Here is a 20589-nt window from a genome sequence, read left to right as displayed (position 1 = left end):
TTGTAATCTATTTGAGTGGGCCTTCTCATAGCCTTGACGAGTCAATATGCCCAAATATGATCTGTCATGTTCCTGTTGTTTTCCAATATGCCCTGAATGAATACAATATAGCAACTGTGGCTTATCAAACTTTTTCCTGGCTACTTTGTTAATGCCTTATTTATTTTATTTAAACAAACAAAACAACAAAATCAAATAAGGAGGAGGCAGACTGGAATGTATCAATTTTCTTTATCAAACAGTTGTTCATAAATACAATCCAAATCCAATTTCAAAGCACTCTCTTGTATGACGATTTACAGTTTGAATGGGACTTTGTGTTGAAAGGAGAATCTAAAAGCTGTTATATGAATGGGTTTATGTTTGTGGATTCTTTAAGAAGAAAATTGATAACTTTACTATCACAATACAAACGGACACTTAAGACACTGATTAGCATAATTATTACCTAGCTTAACGCGTCATACTACGTACGTAGCAACATCTCATCAACAAAGAATACAAACAATACAATTGGCTTCATATACTCACCTCTGACAGGTCATACTGGATCTATTAACACAGACAATCTAACTTTCGATGTCGATACTTCGTAATATTATTGATTCACCCGACCAATCTGAGTGTAGCAGGGAACTCTCGCTCTTTTTCCAATCACTGGCGCACACACCCTCATATTACACACAAACAAGGACCCACATGGGACTGCCCATAGTTGTTTGCAAAAATCAATTATAAAATTCGTTGGCAACTAATTTATTAATCAATTAGTTGTTGCAGCCTTTAGTTTAGCAAGTTCGGACTGTGAGATGTCCAAAAATTGGCAAAAATGTGAATGACTGTTTTCCAAAATAAAAGCAGATTTTTGTTCATGTTCTACTTTGACTTAACAAAAATGTAATGAAGAAATCTGATATTTACCACTGAGAAGTTGAATATATGTTATAATTTCAAGAATTTAGACGAGTTTAAGGTGAAGGTTGTATACGATTAATTGGTTTTCAAAATAGTTGTGGATTAATTTGCTAACCAATTAGTTGTCGATTAATCGATTAATTGTTGCACCTTTACAAGAAAATACAGTGGAGAGAGTGTGGAGTCAAAATCCAAAGTACCCACTTTTCCTGAACGCGACATCATTTGCGGTTGCTTTGATAAGCTGTCTCCATCTCACACACTAATACTGTAAAACCTAATTCTAAAACCCCTGACTACATTTTTTTGTGTCACACACTGCCGAATGGAAATAGGAAACAAAGTTGACTGACCACCTCCCAAGAAAATTTCTACACCCACACTTTATTCACATTTGTACTAAAATGTGGTGCTTTATTTGATATATTACCTTTTTGGCAAAGTTAATTACATTTCATTCACATTAAAAAATTTTTTTTTTAAAAATCACATTCTACGAGTCCATTATAAGCAATGTAGTGCAGATTTGCAGATTCTGGCCACATTGCAGATGTGAGGTAGTACCATTTTGGCAAATGTATGGCTTGACTGAATTATGGCTTTCTTAACAGCTTTTGAGTGATATGAGCTTTTCAATATTATATGTCAGGTATGTTCTTTTACTTTTCCCCGAGTAGAGTCTCTCCCTGATTTAGTTATACAATTATATGGGTACCTTTCACCTGAGAAAACATTTGATAGCTCACAAAACAAAAAAAGAAACACAATTCTGTCACTTTTGTACAGCTCATTGATTTCCAACTGGTGTGCAAACAATTGTCCTTGTGCACTTAACTGATTTAAAAACTGTTTACTTACCACAAATAACGCATCTCAGTTAAAATATCTACGATAGTGACTAGTGTCGGGGAAGACAAGAAATTATCTTTCCACTAGATGTCAGAAGATATAGTGCATGGCTTGCTGTGAATAAATCAACTGTGTTGACTAAACCAGTGTGGTTTTGGCAATGAGGAAATGATAATTAAAAAATAATAAGTGGCCTTAAGTAAAATGTTTGAAATCATGTGATAAACTTGAAACATGTTAAAATGAGTAATGCTTTTTTTTTTTTAAATAATTAAAACTAGATTAAAAACATTTTAGTTGTAAATCACTAACTAACTTAGAGTAAAACTCACTGATGGAAATGACTAGTCCATTAACTACTAAGCTATTTTTTTAACAAGGGACTAAAATTAAGATAGGTGCCAAATAAAAGACTGAACTAAACAGTCCCACCTTTAACTCCGAGTAAGTAAAATTCTAACTTCAACAGATATGTTTTGGCGACATTTCGTGGTAGCGTCGTACTGCATATAAAATGTGTCTCTGATCAATATGGGTTGGGAAACACTGATAGCCAGCCAAAAAAGGTGAATTTTCTACCTGCCCCTCTGTGTTTGTGTTTCATCAAGTTGGCATGCCAACCATCTCAGGTGTTTAAACAAGCAGCCACTAATAATTAAAATTGGAGACCTATGAAAAAATAAAAACAATTCACTACCAACTCAGTCTTCTACTTCCCTCCCATGGCCAATCTGAGTAGTGACCAACATGTGGTAGACTCCCTTTTTGGCTAACAGCTGCTGGTGTGTCCCTTGTTCAACCACCATCCCTCCCTGAAAGACAGCAATGCGGTCTGCATTTTTGATGGTGGAAAGACGGTGGGCAACAACGATACACGTCCTGCCCTGCCTGGCTTTGTCCAACGCTTCTTGCACCACCTGGATCCAGCAAAAATTGGGAGGACAAAAGTCAAATTTGGAGTTATACCAGATGGGAACAGAAAACTCACCTTCTCACTCTCAGTGTCGAGTGCAGACGTGGCCTCGTCCAGAAGTAAAAGTTTGGGGTTACGGATCATGGCTCGGGCTATGGCTATTCGTTGTTTCTGACCACCTGACAACTGGGTCCCCTTATCGCCAGCCTGAGTGTCATATTTCTGTTCCAGAAAACACGGTCAAAGTCAGTGGAAAATTGACAAAATCTTTATCTTAAATATTTTTTGGGTGGCTTGTCACTATTAAATTGTGTGATAAGCAAGCACAGCTACGATGAAATTTTTGGATTTGTGGCAAAGCTGACTGAGCTGAACAAAGTCTATTTCTTCCTTATGTTTTTGTGAATGCTCTCATTCTAGTGTCTGAATGTTTTTAAATAGCAGTTCATTTACATTCAAAAGTTGCTGAAGAAGACACAGCTCAACACAAACGAACTTAAGTACTCATGTTAAGTTCGACTGGTTCAGTGTGAACTGTTACACAGTTCACGTTTGCAACACTGACTAGTTCAAAATTTGGAATCAACAATCTACTGACCTTATCCATTACTAGGTGGTAAATTTCGCATTGTATTATTTTCCTTATTGTAAGTCAGAGCAAAACCTGGTGAAAGACTCGTGAGCATACAGTGGTATGAGAAAGTATCTGAACATTTTTGGAATTTCTCACATTTCTGCAGAAAACCACCATCAAATGTGATCTGATCTTTGTCAAAATCACACAGATGAAAGTACAATGTCTGCTTTAACTAAAACCTCCCAAACATTTATGTTTTCATACAGTATTTTAATGAGGATAGCATGCAAACAATGACAGAAGGGGGAAAAATAAGTAAGTGAACCCTCTGCCTAAGGAAACCTAAAGAGCATTTGAAACCAATTTTTACCAAACATTTGAAGTCGGGTGTGTGTCCAATCACTGATGAGTGGTTGAAAGCCGCCCAGCCCAATATAAAACACACACCTGGTAAGAATTGTCTTGATGAGAAGCATTGTCTGATGTGCATCATGGCTCGGTCAAAAGAGCTGTCTGAAGACCAACGATCAAGGATTGCTGATTTGTAAAAAAGTGAGAAAGGATACAAAACCATCTCGAAAAGTCTGGATATTAATCTATCTACAGTCAGAGAAGTTTTCTACAAATGGAGAGAGTTTGTTGTGCACTGTTGCTTCTCTCCCAACGAGTGGTCGTCCACCAAAGATGACGCCAAGAGTTCAGCACAGAATACTAAGAGAAGGTAAAAAGAAACCTAGAGTGTCTGCTAAAGACTTACAGAAATCACTGGCACAGTCCAATATCTCTGTGCATACAGCAACTTTATTTAAAACTGGCCAAGAACGGTGTTCATGGGAGGACTCCATGGAAGAAGCCACTGCTGTCTAAAAAAAAACAGGCTTGTTTAATGTTCGCAAAAAGGCACTTGGACACTCCTAAGAAGTTTTGGCAAAATTTTTTGTGGACTGATGAAACCAAAGTTGAATTGCTTGGGAGTAACACACAACATGTGTGGACGAAAAATGGAACAGCTCACCAACATCAACACCACATCCCCACCGTGAAGCACGGTGGAGGGAGCATCATGATTAGGGGCTGTTTTGCTCTCTCAGGGCCTGGACAACTTGCAATCATTAATGGAAGAATGAATTCAAAAGTTACCAGGATGTTTTGCAGGAAAACCTGAGGCCGTCTGTCAGACAGTTGAAGCAAAAAAGAGAATGGATGCTGCACCAGGACAATGATCCAAAACACTGAAGTAAATCAACTTCAGAATGGTTTCAGAAGAACAAAATACATGTTCCCGAGTGGCGAAGTCAAAGTCCAGACTTGAACCCCAGTGAGATGCTGTGGCATGACCTAAAGACAGCAATTCATGCCAGACATCCCAGGAATCTAACTGAACTACAGCAGTTTTGTAGAGAAAAATGGACCAGGATTAGTCATGATTGATGTGCTAGACTGATCTGCAGCTACAGGAAGCGTGTGGTTGAAGTTATTGCTGTCAAAGAGGGGGCCACAAAATATTAAATGTGATGGTTCACTTATTTTTCCCCCTTCTGTCATTGTTTGCATACTATCCTCATTAAAATATTAAAAACATCTAAATGTTTGGGTGGTTTTAGTTAAAGCAGACACTGTTTTTCATCTGTGTGATTTTGACAAAGAGCAGATCACATTTGATGGTGATTTTATGCAGAAATGTGGGAAATTCAAAAAAGGTTCAGATACTTTTCATACCACTGTACATAAGTCTAGATTCAAATACCGTATTTTTCGGACTATAAGTCGCACCTGCGTATAAGTCGCACCAGCCATAAAATACCCAACGAAGAGGAAAAAAACATATATAGGTCGCACCGGAGTATAAGTCGCATTTTTGGAGGAAAATTACTTGATAAATTCCAACACATTGAACAGATATGTCATCTTGAAAGGCAATTTAAAATAAAAATACAATAGAGAACAACATGATGAATACGTGTACAATATGATAATGTTACATAATTGATGAACAACAAAATTTGAATGTACTGTCCTCACCAGGACGCTACGGCCCGGTCGTGGTAATACAGCGAGCTAAACGCCCAAATGACGATACTGGACGTCCGTATAATTTGCTGACTTTATTTTGGCCGTCGTTATGACACCATCATTTGCAGAGTGAAATTAAAAATAGAAATAATACAAACCAATTTCGTCCTCGATACCAAACAGGGTCGCATCAACGTAAATATATAATAATTAGCTGCTATTATAGCAATGACACTAACGGTTAGCATGCGTTCGCAAGCATTAGCACATCGTTCAAACAACCACACAACTGGCTCTAAGTGTCCGATCGCGGGTGGAAATCACACAACAACAACAGAAAAGATGATACACACAGGCGTTGCCTCGGTAGAGATATTTTACAAGCATAAACAATGTACGTAGGTTCACAGCCGTGTTTTTCTCTCTCTCACTAACTCGCCCACTCGCTCAGAGCTGCGTAGCTGTCAGTCTTCTTCTGGCGTCTGAGTGCTTTTCTTCGCGTAAAGAAGTGCGAGTGCGCCCCCACTTGGGCATGAAAGCGCCACAAACTAAAGCAAGCATTGAATATAAAACAGTCAATAATACAATCGAACACACATTGCCAAAGGCAGAATGTGAACGTGTCCGGTATGTTAATGTAACATAGCTATTAAGAGTTATTCAGATAACTATAGCATAAAGAACATGCTAACAAGTTTACCAAACCATCAGTGTCACTCCAAAACACCAAAATAACATGTGAAATGATATAATAACGTGTTAATAATTTCACACATAAGTCGCTCCTGAGTATAAGTCGCACCCCCAGCCAAACTATGAAAAAAAACTGCGACTTATAGCCCGAAAAATACAGGTAATTATTGCTAGATACAAAAATATGTATGTACGTATGTATGTATATGTAATAAGTAAAAAATGTGACTACCTTTGGCAAATTTTCTATGAAGCTGTGAATGTTGGCCGCTTCAGCAGCTGCCTTAATCTCCTCCATAGTAACAGTCCGACTGTTGTCTCCATAGGCAATATTATCAGCTAAACTGCAGTCAAAGAGTACAGGCTCCTGCGACACAATGCCTATCTGAGACCTAAGCCACTGGATGTTCAGCTCTTTCACACTCTTAGAATCAATCAACTGGAAGATAAACAACAAAAATGCAACTTATAGATAATTGAAGTCACATATAAAGAAAGGTGAGGGCTTCTCGTTTAGAGGTATCAGATACCAAATATTAAATCTAAAAAATGAGGTTGTAATCTAGTCTTTGGACCAGGTCTCATTAATTTTTCAGAAAACAAGTAGGGTAGATTGTACAATAATTAAACATAATATAAATTATGAAGAAGTTTGCGTGTTCTCCCTGAGCCTGCGGTTTCTCCGGGTACTCCGGTTTCCCCCCACATCCCCAAAACATGCATGGTGGGCTGATCGAACACTCTAAATTGTCCCTAGGTATGAGTGTGTGAGTGAATGGTTGTTCGTCTCCTTGTGCCCTGCAATTGACTGGCAACCGATTCAGGGTGTACCCCGCCTACTGCCCATATTTAGCTGGGATTGGCTCCAGCACCCCGTCACCCTCCTGAGGATAAGTGGCTCGGAAAATGAATGAATGAATGAATTACGCAAAAAAGACACAAAAACACATTTAGCTATTAGGTTATTGGGTTTCATTAGTGCATTTCAGTACATTTAAATGGACAATAAGTGTTAACGGTCATCTCACCACGTTTCCTTGCGTGGCATCGTAGAACCTCTCCAGAAGTTGTATAGCAGTGCTTTTACCACAGCCGCTGCGTCCTACCAGGGCCAGTGTCTCACCCTTGCTTACCTTCAATTTCAGCCCTCGAAGGACAGGTACATTGGGGCGTGAGGGGTAGTTAAACTTAACACCCTCAAAGTGCACATTACCATCAAATGTATCCTGGAATTTTCAGGGAGAAAATAGATCAAACTTATAGCACTGGAAGGGAGTTGTAAGAGATGTCTTTCTGCTTACCAATGATTCTCCCTCATGTGAGAGATTATCAATAGCAGGCACTCTGTTCAGTAGCATCATAATTTGACCAGCTGATACTTTGGCATTTGCATAGTTCGGCGCGAAGGAATTGGCTTCTCCGGCAGCCATGGAACCGTACGTAATTGCCATGATCACTCTGAGGATAAAAAAATCGTTAGCTTCTATCGTGCTTATGAGAATTACCGTAATTTTTGGACTATAAGGCGTACCCGACTATAAGCTGCAGCTGTCCTCACTGTATTATGAGATAATTACCCCAAAAGATATTAATCGGTAACACGTTATTTGACAGTAGCATTATAACACTTTTTTAAGACCAAATGAACCACCATGAAGCTTTGAACCAATTGGCTGCAAAGCTCCATTGCTTCAAGAAGCTTCATTTGGCCATCACTGCTCCCTTGGGGGAGACAAGTCAACCACTGCTGCCACCTGCTGTCAACAATGTTGTCATCCAACATGTTACCTAGCATGCATTGCAGCACTATAGATGTAATAACAATCAAAAATTATGTTCTATTCCAATTATTTCTTCAGTTACTGTTCCAGTTGTTTCATTAATTGCTAATTATGTTATTTGGTAACACTTTAGCTGACAGTCGCGTCATAAGACAGTCATAAGACAATCATAATGATGACATGACACTGTTATGAGCAGTAAAGAATGCTTATAAAAGATGTCTTTAATAAGCATTCAGTAATGCCCATGATAATCTTAATAGGCAAGGCAAGGCAAGGCAAATTTATTTATATACAGTGCCTTGCAAAAGTATTCGGCCCCCTTGAATCTTGCAACCTTTCGCCACATTTCAGGCTTCAAACATAAAGATATGAAATTTAATTTTTTTGCCAAGAATCAACAACAAGTGGGACACAATCGTGAAGTGGAACAACATTTATTGGATAATTTAAACTTTTTTAACAAATAAAAAACTGAAAAGTGGGGCATGCAATATTATTCGGCCCCTTTACTTTCAGTGCAGCAAACTCACTCCAGAAGTTCAGTGAGGATCTCTGAATGATCCAATGTTGTCCTAAATGACCGATGATGATAAATAGAATCCACCTGAGTGTAATCAAGTCTCCGTATAAATGCACCTGCTCTGTGATAGTCTCAGGGTTCTGTTTTAAGTGCAGAGAGCATTATGAAAACCAAGGAACACACCAGGCAGGTCCGAGATACTGTTGTGGAGAAGTTTAAAGCCGGATTTGGATACAAAAAGATTTCCCAAGCTTTAAACATCTCATTGAGCACTGTGCAAGCCATCATATTGAAATGGAAGGAGCATCAGACCACTGCAAATCTACCAAGACCCGGCCGTCCTTCCAGACTTTCTTCTTGAACAAGGAGAAAACTGATCAGAGATGCAGCCAAGAGGCCCATGATCACTCTGGATGAACTGCAGAGATCTACAGCTGAGGTGGGAGAGTCTGTCCATAGGACAACAATCAGTCGTACACTGCACAAATCTGGCCTTTATGGAAGAGTGGCAAGAAGAAAGCCATTTCTCAAAGATATCCATAAAAAGTCTCGTTTAAAGTTTGCCACAAGCCACCTGGGAGACACACCAAACATGTGGAAGAAGGTGCTCTGGTCAGATGAAACCAAAATTGAACGTTTTGGCCACAATGCAAAACGATATGTTTGGCGTAAAAGCAACACAGCTCATCACCCTGAACACACCATCCCCACTGTCAAACATGGTGGTGGCAGCATCATGGTTTGGGCCTGCTTTTCTTCAGCAGGGACAGGGAAGATGGTTAAAATTGACGGGAAGATGGATGCAGCCAAATACAGGAACATTCTGGAAGAAAACCTGTTGGTATCTGCACAAGACCTGAGACTGGGACGGAGATTTATCTTCCAACAGGACAATGATCCAAAACATAAAGCCAAATCTACAATGGAATGGTTCAAAAATAAACGTATCCAGGTGTTAGAATGACCAAGTCAAAGTCCAGACCTGAATCCAATCGAGAATCTGTGGAAAGAGCTGAAGACTGCTGTTCACAAACACTCTCCATCCAACCTCACTGAGCTCGAGCTGTTTTGCAAGGAAGAATGGGCAAGAATGTCAGTCTCTCGATGTGCAAAACTGATAGAAACATACCACAAGCGGCTTGCAGCTGTAATTGGAGCAAAAGGTGGCGCTACAAAGTATTAACGCAAGGGGGCCAAATAATATTGCACGCCCCACTTTTCAGTTTTTTATTTGTTAAAAAAGTTTAAATTATCCAATAAATTTTGTTCCACTTCACGATTGTGTCCCACTTGTTGTTGATTCTTGACAAAAAATTAAAATTTTATATCTTTATGTTTGAAGCCTGAAATGTGGCGAAAGGTTGCAAGGTTCAAGGGGGCTGAATACTTTTGCAAGGCACTGTAGCACAATTCAACACAAGGCAATTCAAAGTGCTTCACATGAAGATCATAAAAATCACATTAAAATTAATATAACGTAAAAATAAAGACAAGCGAAATAGGAAATAATACAAAAAAAAAATATATATATATATATATATATATAGAAATAATAAGGATGAAATGTTACTTACACATATACTCCTTCAACATCCATTCGTCCTTGGTCAACGAGCCAAGCTCCAAACCAGAAACATATAGCATAAGTAAAATAGATCATAGCTTGGGAGAACGAGAAGGCTAAACCCTGCACATGAGACTTTTTCTTGGCATTTCTGCAAAGATACGTAAAAGCATAAAAAGTAGCACAATGGAAGTCAACAGTTTATTGACAGGCGAAGCTGGCCATCGCATACCTGTATGGAACTAGTATAGTATTGTCGAACAAAGACTCAAACTTTGGTTCCCTCGTCAGAGATGCAACTGTACGGATGTTTTCAATGGCTTCTGTAACAATCTGAGGAGATACACCATGAACAGTATACAGCACAAGGGGTTGTACTTTGGCAGACTGATGGCAAAGTAGGTCATTTGACAAATGCCCACCTGTCCAGCCTTCTCCAACTCCTTCTTGTCTTTAACGGCTTGGCCAGCAAGCAACTCCATCTCTGTTTTTCCAGCCACAGCCAGGATTGGTACCAACCCCAGCATTAGCAAGGTCAGCTCCCAGCCATACACAAAGGCCAGAATCACACCAATGCCCAAGTTGGCAGTATTCTGCACTAATGTGGCCAGGCGTACTCCCGTAATCTGAGTAGAGGTGAAAGATTAATTAGTAAAAGAACGCTGCTGCGTGTACTATGAGTGTGTGTATTGTTGGGCAAGGGATTAAAAAATTCATTACCCCCTGCACTTGAGCAGCATCTGCAGCCAGTCTTGTTGTTAGCGTTCCAACAGTGTTTTTGTGGTCATCAAACCAACCAAGTTCCTACAAGAAATGCCAGACTTGAAAAAATTGTATAGTGGAAAGACTTAACAATTTCTGATTCCACTTACCTGCCTCATCAAAGCCTTGAAAGCTGCATGTCTTAGTTTTAACGTTAGGATCTCTCCAGATTTTCCAAAACAATAACCCTGTAAGAAAGTGACAGTAACAGGCAAAATTAGTGTAAACATGAATACTTGCGAGTGACACTATCTGATACCTACTGTAGACTTGCCAGGGTCAGAAACCCAGAGACCAAGATTTTTGGGACTCGAGCAAGATAAAACCAGGAACATAACAATCACATTTAAAAATATATAGATAGATTTAATGAAATAAACAAAATTTCTCTTAGAATACCATGATGGTCTTGAGATACAGTGTATCACAAAAGTGAATACACCCCTCACATTTCAGCAGATATTTAAGTGTATCTTTTCAGGAGACAACACTAACAAAATGCCACTTTGACACAATGAAAAGTAGTCTGTGTGCAACTTTAAACAAGAGTTAATTTATTTTCCTCTCAAAATAACTCAAAATATTAATTAATATCTAAACCCCTGGCAACAAAAGTGAGTACATCCCATTGAAACTATGTACATCCCTAAATGTCCAAATTGAGTACTGCTTGTCACTTTCCCTCCAAAATGTCATGTGACTCATTACAGGAGTGCTGTCAGCATTGCTGCAGAGATTGAAGAGGTGGGGGGTCAGCCTGTTAGTGCTCAGAACATACGCCGCACTCTACATCAAATTGGTGTGCATGGCTGTCACCCCAGGAGGAAGCCTCTTCTGAAGACGGTACACAATTTCAATTTCATTTGAAATGTTTTAGCATAGCCTTTTAGGGGGTGCACTAGTCATTTGGAATTTTCAAGCATTCGTTTCTCTTAATTTGAAAGTTTGAAGGGTAATATGTAAAATCTCCATCAGTTCTGGAATGGGTCCCGTGTAGGTTTGACAGAAGGGTACTACTTGTGAGCACGCGCAAATCCTAAAAATAATCCTGAAAAAGGTGGTTTTGGTTCGCCAGTCACGGTCACAAACACTTACTACTGGTAATGGTAACACAATAAAGAACTAGGCCTGCAAGAAAGACTGAACGGGCCCTCGCAATCTAGCGCAACTCGGACAGTGTGCAGGTCAGGGTGGTGGCAGATCTTCCTCTATTACATCTCATTAGAACCTAACATGCTCAAAAGTCGCCTCTTTACATTCACACACCTAAGAGATAAAAACCCCTATTGGAGAGAGTACTACAAAAAGGAGCGAATAAAGGGTCGTCACGGCAACAGACAGAGACATGTGGACATGGGCTGTAAAATAAGTATTTCAAAAGGTCTTGAAACTACAATGACCAACCTGAAAAGAACTGGACATATATTAGAAAAATGAGTGACTTTCTATAGCCACTAGTTGACGCTGTAGGGTTGATGCAAATGACCCCAACAGGACCCTTCAGAGTATCACTCAACAAGCACGAGATGTTTGGCGCAGATATGTTGTAGAAGTTATGACTGTTCAAAACTTGTGGTGAGACGAAATGGCTTCAGTCATTTTCACTTCTCCTGTGGACTCTTCTGCTTCAAACAAACCTCAGTATTTTTCATCAGGCACCTGAACACATGTCTTATGGCTCCCGTGATGCAGGTTTCAGGTGAATATATTTTTTTTCCTTGGAGGAGGAGCCTGTTTAGTAAAAAAAGGCATTACCTGTTCCCACTAGGGGGCGCTAGGCCTAATGGGTAATGTTTCAATGCACTCGTGTTAAGGGTGGGATCCCGCACATACATGCCAGATATGAAAAAGATTGAACGTTGTGTCAAGGAGCTATTAGTCTTTTACTGAATTTGTCATTTTGCCAAAAAAATGGCCGACTTTGGCACCACGCCCAGGTCAGACCCATGAATGAAAACGCACCATTTTGAAAATTTTAGATCTCCTATGTCTCCTGGATAGTCTCACCAATTTTGAAGATGACCCAACTAACTCCCTCTGTGACAAGGTCTCAAATGTGCACCCTGCTAATTGATAAAAATTTCACATTCGATCCAAAATACCCGATTTCCTATTGGGTTTGGAATATGGGTTCAAGAGACTTTTTGGAGCAGTTTTGCACAAGGTATCGACTCCCCAAATTTCATTGCTCTACGTTAAAAAAACCTAATAGGAAACGCCTACTTGAAAAATTCAAGGGGGCGCCACTGAGCCATTTTGTTACATTTTTTTGTAACGTCACAAGATTATCGAAATCCATGCAAAGCCGCATGTATGTGCAAAATGTGGTGAGTTTTCGTGCATGTTCAGGCCTCCAAATGTAAACTATACTACAAATGGATAAAAATTTCACATTCGATCCAAAATACCCGATTTTCTGTTGGATTTGGAAAATGGGTGCAAGAGACTTTTTGGAACAGTTTTGCATAAGGTATGGACTCCCCAAATTTCATTGCTCTACGTTGAAAAAAACCCAATAGAAAAGGCCTGTTTTAAAACTCTGTTCTGTCGCCACTAGTTGGCACTGTAGAGTTGATGCAAATGATCCTTACAAGACCCTTCAGGGTATGACTCTCAACAAGCACGGGAAGTTTGGCGCAGATATGTTGTATATCTGCTGAGTTATGACTGTTCAAAGTTTTTTGCGAGACAAATTGTTGACGGTCAGTTTCATTTTCCTGTTTGGACCCCTCCGCTTCAACAAAACCTCAATATTTTTCATCAGGCACCTGAACACAGGTCTTAAGGCTCCCCTGATGCAGGTTTGAGGTCAACAGATTTTTTTCCCTTGGAGGAGGAACCTGTCTCGTAAAAAAAAAGCATTTCCTGTTCTCACTAGGGGGCGCTAGGCCTAATGGGTAATATTTCAATGCACTCGTATTAAGGGTGGGATACTGCACATACATGCCAGATATGAAAAAGATTGAACATTGTCTCAAGGAACTATTAGTCATTTACTGAATTTGTCATTTTGCCGAAAAAATGGCCGACTTTGGCACCACGCCCAGGCCCGAGAATGAAAACGCACCATTTTAAAAACTTAAGATCTCATATGTCTCCTGAACAGTCTCACCAATTTTGAAGATGATCCAACTAACTCCCTTGGCGAAAAGGTCTCAAATGTGCACCCTGTAAATCGATACAAATTTCATATTCGATCCAAAATAACTGATTTCCTGTTGGGTTTGGAATATGGGTGTAAATGCTTTTTTGGAGCGGTTTTGGACAAGGTATAGACTCCCCAAATTTCATCACTCTACGCTAACAGACCCTAATGTTATAGGCCAATTTTAAAATTTCAAGGGGGCGCCACTGAGCCATTTTGTTACATTTTTTTGCAACGTTGCAAAATTATCGAAATTTACAATTTTCCGCACGTATGTGCAAATTTTGGTGACTTTTCGTACATGTTCAGGCCTCCAAATTGGCCGTTTTCATTTGCCCTGAAAAAAAAAAAAAAATCCTTTGCAAAACAATAGGGCCTTCTCACGCTTAGTGCTCGGGCCCTAATAACTTGATGTTTATTTATTGCATGAGAGAGAGCATGTCGGCAGTAATGCGATACTATAAGTGCAACAAGTCTCATCAGTGTATGAAGAAACATAAAATAGTCTTGACAAATTAGCAGATAAAGAATTAAATCACCTCAGGGTGTCTCAAAAAAAACAAAAAACAATACAGGTTCTAAATGTGCTTAGGGAAATTGCATCCGGAGGGTTCTAGCTTTCTTCATGTCGTTCTATGGGTGTGGACAGTGCTGAATTTATGAAAATACTGCTGCAAAGCTAATATTAAAAAATCAACAACTATGGATCCATATGACCTGAGCAGTGGATAATGATGTTTTAGTGCCATTGACTGTGATAGCGGTCTAATTCATTTGGACTGGGAGGCGCTGCCGCCTGCTAGTGAATTATCACTGAATAGACTAACTTGTTTACAGTGGTACCTCTACATACGAAGTTAATTCGTTCCAGGTTTGTAAGTCGAAATGGTCATATGTCGAGCAGGATTTTTCCATAAGAATACATTACAATTCCATTAATTCGTTCCACAGCCCGAAAACCTTCACTATATCCTTAACAAATACTGCTGGTACTATTACAAATGGCAGTTACACATATAAAAAAAATGCATTATTAATAAAAAAGGGAATAATAAAATAATAATTCCTGTAATAATGTTGAATCGGATTCTAATGTGGCGGATTTGTTTTGCGTGCTGTACCTGAACGCACCACGTGGCTGACGTGACAGAGAGAGAAAGGTGCGGTTAGGAGTTTACTTTCTCTTTTAATGTTTTGATGTTGCCGTTAACTGCGGCGGACAGTAGGGATGTTGTGTTGCACAAGTTCTGAAATAAATGATAAAAACCTGACGAAGCTGGCGATTTATTTGGCGGTTACCACAATAATAATTGTCACCTTAACTTATAAAGACTGGCGAACAGAAGTCGGAGAAGGACCGTGGAGATCGTATACATTCTACGGTCATACTGTTTAGCCAGTTCACTGATGCGCACCCCACACTCATATTTTTCTATCATTTCCATCTTCATTTCAATGGTAAGTGCCACTGTTTTCCTTGCTTCACCACCTGCATTAACCTTCTTGGAACCTGTGTTGATTTCTCTCACAAGAAAATCCCCCGTGCTTCCATCTGAGGCGCTGTCATGTCGTCATATTTCGAGCACGTCGCCGGATGTAGAAACAAATGGCGAGTCAAATTTTACGTTGGATATCAAAAAGATCGTATGTCGAAGCAATCGTATGTCAAGGTACCACTGTGCAATATTTGTGAACATGCGTACGCATACCTGGAGAAACATGGTGAAAAAAATGACTACCCCAATCATTGCAAACATGATGCAAATGAATTCAGCTTTTTTTCTGATAATTTCTTCATCAACCTCAGCCATCACCTGAAAGATTTAAAGAGAAAGTGAATAAACATTTTCAGAATGTTGCTAGCAAGAAAGTTGGAACCTACAACAATAAACTTTGAGAGGAGGACTGCAAACATAGGATTTAATAATCCATTGATGGCAGCAAAAATGATCCCCATCAAAATGTAAGGCCACTCCGACAGGTTGTAACGCATAATTTGAAGTAACGTCATTGGAGCAACATTTTCATCCTGCAGAACGTAGGAGAGAAATGCTTGATTTATGCCTTGTTTTATTCCTAGCCAAAAATTTTAAGTACATTCAAATAACTCAATCTTACCTCTTCTGTCTTGTCTTGGGCATCCACCAACTTTTCTTTTTCTTCTTTGCTTCCCTCCAAATCAGCAGAGGAATAACCTATTGCAAACTTAGTCATTTTCAAGGAAGAGTCATCGAAATCTTTGTCTGATGAGTTCTTTTCATTTTGTTGACTATTCCACTGTTCGTCATCTTTGTATTTCTGGAAGGTCTAAAAGATACAAACGCATAAATTTCCAACAAAATCTGTAGGAAAGTGTTTTCATGCCAAATTTACCTGCGTGTTGACAAGTGTATGGTAAACACCCTGTTTTTCCATCAGTTGACTATGGGTACCGAGCTCGATAACCTCTCCGCTTTGAATGCCAGCAATGATATCAGCATTTCTGACAGTTGAGAGGCGATGGGCCACGATTATGGTGGTACGGCCTAGTCTGACCTGGAAAAACATTGTGTCACTGAACACATTAAAAGGACAATTTTTAAAAAAAATAACTAGATACTGCAATTTATGCAGAGATTGTGTTTAAATGCTACATTGCTGGCAGTGAGATTTTGGTAAAAAATGTGAACGTGAAAAAATGACGTTTTTGTAATATGTTGAAAAATATAAGTTCAATTCAAGTACAATTGAAACAATGGTATTAAAATGTGTCATTGGGTTTAAATTTGAAATTATTCGGGACCTTTTGGTCAAAAATGTACAGTAAATGTGAAAATATTTTGAAATGAATTACCTGTATTTGAATGGGTCAATGGTCATTTTTAAAATAAAAATAAAATCTTTGATCAAAATGTGAAAATATGTGAAGGTTTTGTTGATATGTTCAAATGTGAATGTGTATTCAACGTAAATTAATAGGATGGATGTGAATATGTGATGTCAATTTGCCATTGGGATGAATGCAGGATTTTTTTTCGTTCAAAATTGTGATCTGTTTTGTCAAAAATATAAGCCTAAAAGTACATTGAAATGAGAATGAAGAGAATTTTAGGAGAAAGGAATGTCAATAATGTGAACCTGGCTTTTGAAATTGTCAACATAATGTATTTTATTGATAGGAAATGGTAACCTTTTTTGTCAAAAATGTAAAAGTATGTGAACGGTTTTGTGAATATGTTAAAATGTGTGTATTGAATCATGCAAGGGTGTAGGTTTGGTCTCAGTATTGGTAGGGACGATATAACAGCACATCCTGCATGTACACTTTTTGCTGGGGACAGGACATTAGTAAGACCAAACACACTGGGTGAACGGCAGTCAGGGCTGCATTTCTCACCAATAACAACCTAATTAATTGATAGGATAAATGAGTAATGCAAAATAAATCTGTATTGACTAATACTAACTTTCACGCTGCAAGTTTACAATATAATGTGTTAATCTGATAATTTTTCTAAAATCTAGTCAAATAATTTTCTTCATCTTGTTTTGAGTTTTAAAAGCCAGTTAACAGATTAATGTGTCAGATTCTTCTACTTACTTTTAGTAAATATTACCATTTGTTCTTATTAAGCCCAAACATTTACATGTTGGTCATTTTCCACCTAAAATCAAGAAAAAAATGCTTTCAACTAATGTTTTCAATGATATCTATTCTTGAATTTTTGACAAACAACTTTATAAAGATTAAATATAGAAGCTTTTTTTGCTTAAAATAAGTGTGTTAAGCTTATTTTCAGCTAGCTATTTTTCTTATTTCAAGAAATCTGAGGAAAATTTACTTGAAGCACTGGCAAATAATTTCACTTATTTCTAGTAGATTTACACTGATTCAAACATTTGTTTTCAAAAACTACTGAAGAAACATTTTGAAAACTTCCAGGAAATGTCTGGATTTTATTAGCAAATTTAAATTGGGATGCAAAAAAAAAAAACATTTGTCTTTATACCACTCAAAATTGTCTAAATAAATTAAATATAATGAAAAAAATTCTTAGTCAGGGAATAACATCAATAAAAATAGAGCCTTCCTTCAGAAAAAAACACTACTGCTTTTTTCCACAAGCACAGCCAAACGCCCAAAAAAATGTAAGGTCCTTTGGGCTGCTATAAGACCACATAAGTAAAATAAAAATGAAAACTGGGAAGAAGGGGGTAAACCTCGGTTCACTAGATTTCTCACAGCTGAGCAGAGTTCACTATATTTCTCAGTTTAATTAACGTTAACATAGTAGAATACACATACAGGAGGACACTTCTCCTGAAGCAGGTTCCAACTCAGGTTGGAAAGTTATCACAGTTTGATGTAATGGTAATGCTAAACTGTGATGCAGGTCGGATTTTCAGTAGCAAAATTAGTGGTGCGTTTGCCACCTTCACAACAATGACGTTTCACAATACTTATAGTGGCTGCTGGCCGAAAAAAAACCCAAAAAAAAAAACAACTTCTAATTTTCGAATACTTCGAAGCGGGCGAAGGAGGCGGCATGTCGACATGTAACGTAATTCTGTACTGTAACAGAGAGAGTGTGTGTGTGTGTGTGTGTGTGGTGGTGGTGGGGGGGTCAAGTCATCAGCCAATCAAACGTGCGTTTGAAGAAAAAACATGGACTGGCTCATTCAGCAAGTGAAAAACGGGTTAATGTAAGTCTAAAAATAATGAAAATAATTCATTTAATAATGGTAGGGTCAATTCTATCGTTACACCATATGGGAAGACAATCAAAATGACCTATATACAGTGCCTTGCAAAAGTATTCGGCCCCCTTGAATCTTGCAACCTTTCGCCACATTTCAGGCTTCAAACATAGAGATATGAAATTTAATTTTTTTGTCAAGAATCAACAACAAGTGGGACACAATCGTGAAGTGGAACAACATTTATTGGATAATTTAATTTTTTTTAACAAATAAAAAACTGAAAAGTGGGGCGTGCAATATTATTCGGCCCCTTTACTTTCAGTGCAGCAAACTCACTCCAGAAGTTCAGTGAGGATCTCTGAATGATCCACTGTTGTCCTAAATGACCGATGATAATAAATAGAATCCACCTGTGTGTAATCAAGTCTCCGCATAAATGCACCTGCTCTGTGATAGTCTCAGGGTTCTGTTTAAAGTGCAGAGAGCATTATGAAAACCAAGGAACACACCAGGCAGGTCCGAGATACTGTTGTGGAGAAGTTTAAAGCCGGATTTGGATACAAAAAGATTTCCCAAGCTTTAAACATCTCAAGGAGCACTGTGCAAGCCATCATATTGAAATGGAAGGAGCATCAGACCACTGCAAATCTACCAGGACCCGGCCGTCTTTCCAAACTTTCTTCTCAAACAAGGAGAAAACTGATCAGAGATGCAGCCAAGAGGCCCATGATCACTCTGGATGAACTGCAGAGATCTACAGCTGAGGTGGGAGAGTCTGTCCATAGGACAAAGATCAGTCGTACACTGCACAAATCTGGCCTTTATAGAAGAGTGGCAAGAAGAAAGCTTTTTCTCAAAGATATCCATAAAAAGTCTTGTTTAAAGTTTGCCACAAGCCACCTGGGAGACACACCAAACATGTGGAAGAAGGTGCTCTGGTCAGATAAAACCAAAATTGAACTTTTTGGCCACAATGCCAAATGATATGTTTGGCGTAAAAGCAACACAGCTCATCACCCTGAACACACCATCCCCACTGTCAAACATGGTGGTGGCAGCATCATGGTTTGGGCCTGCTTTTCTTCAGCAGGGACAGGGAAGATGGTTAAAATTGAAGGGAAGATGGATGCAGCCAAATACAGGAACATTCTGGAAGAAAACCTGTTGGTATCTGCACAAGACCTGAGACTGGGACGGAGATTTATCTTCCAACAGGACAATGATCCAAAACATAAAGCCAAATCTACAATGGAATGGTTAAAAAATAAACGTATCCAGGTGTTAGAATGGCCAAGTCAAAGTCCAGACCTGAATCCAATCGAGAATCTGTGGAAAGAGCTGAAGACTGCTGTTCACAAACACTCTCCATCCAACCTCACTGAGCTCGAGCTGTTTTGCAAGGAAGAATGGGCAAGAATGTCAGTCTCTCGATGTGCAAAACTGATAGAAACATACCCCAAGCGACTTGCAGCTGTAATTGGAGCAAAAGGTGGCACTACAAAGTATTAATGCAAGGGGGCCGAATAATATTGCACGCCCCACTTTTCAGTTTTTTATTTGTTAAAAAAGTTTAAATTATCCAATAAATTTTGTTCCACTTCACGATTGTGTCCCACTTGTTGTTGATTCTTGACAAAAAATTAAAATTTTATATCTTTATGTTTGAAGCCTGAAATGTGGCGAAAGGTTGCAAGGTTCAAGGGGGCCGAATACTTTTGCAAGGCACTGTAACTGAACACATTATATAATGCAAATAAGGTTGCTTAAAAGTTGGTGGGGACAATCTGACCATCCTGAAAAGTTGGTAGTGTTTTTTCCCTGCTGTCACTTTGCAAACCTATGCCCTTGATTGAATGTAACATGAATAGGAACAGATGCGCGAGAAGTAGGATGCTGCTCTGGGGGCGTCAAGTTGTTATTGTCTTTCTACTCTTTTCGTTCACCACCGTACCACCGACTTGTGTGGCCTTTTGTTGTTTACTGCACCATCCTGGCGTTTTTTTGGTGTGTGTGCTTTTTGTTAAGTTGATTTTTTTCCATTACCAATAATTAAAGTTGGAAAATATCTTTATTGCTCTTAGTCTTTTTTTGGATCAACTGCTGAGCAATTGAAGAAAATCTGCAAAAACGATTTATCCATAACATGTGGATTCAAAGAATGTGTGAATTGAAAG

At 38.8% G+C, this 20589-nt stretch overlaps 1 protein-coding gene across 2 annotated transcripts in view; it reads right to left on the bottom strand.

Moving 5' to 3' along the window:
- Positions 1-6: 6 nt before the first annotated feature.
- LOC130914525 (ATP-dependent translocase ABCB1-like) overlaps positions 7-20589 on the bottom strand; it is a 66331-nt gene continuing 45748 nt past the window's right edge. The window contains exons 16-29 of one of the 2 annotated variants that reach the window (XM_057833790.1): positions 16109-16270; positions 15854-16042; positions 15618-15764; positions 15445-15549; positions 10701-10778; positions 10549-10632; positions 10251-10454; positions 10061-10161; positions 9839-9979; positions 7262-7418; positions 6989-7186; positions 6193-6399; positions 2753-2899; positions 7-2681 (exon numbers count right to left, since the gene is read on the bottom strand). In XM_057833790.1, coding sequence (XP_057689773.1) covers positions 2466-2681; positions 2753-2899; positions 6193-6399; positions 6989-7186; positions 7262-7418; positions 9839-9979; positions 10061-10161; positions 10251-10454; positions 10549-10632; positions 10701-10778; positions 15445-15549; positions 15618-15764; positions 15854-16042; positions 16109-16270 — 2136 coding nt within the window. In that variant the 3' untranslated portion in view covers positions 7-2465. Of the gene's footprint in view, positions 2682-2752; positions 2900-6192; positions 6400-6988; positions 7187-7261; positions 7419-9838; positions 9980-10060; positions 10162-10250; positions 10455-10548; positions 10633-10700; positions 10779-15444; positions 15550-15617; positions 15765-15853; positions 16043-16108; positions 16290-20589 lie in introns of both variants that reach the window. The other variant, XM_057833791.1, reaches the window with a different exon arrangement.

The sequence above is a fragment of the Corythoichthys intestinalis genome, chromosome 4 (genome assembly GCF_030265065.1).
Source record: "Corythoichthys intestinalis isolate RoL2023-P3 chromosome 4, ASM3026506v1, whole genome shotgun sequence".
NCBI classification, from domain to species: domain Eukaryota; kingdom Metazoa; phylum Chordata; class Actinopteri; order Syngnathiformes; family Syngnathidae; genus Corythoichthys; species Corythoichthys intestinalis.
The sequence above is the reverse complement of the archived record's forward strand: the minus strand, read 5'-3'. Positions and strand labels throughout refer to the sequence as shown.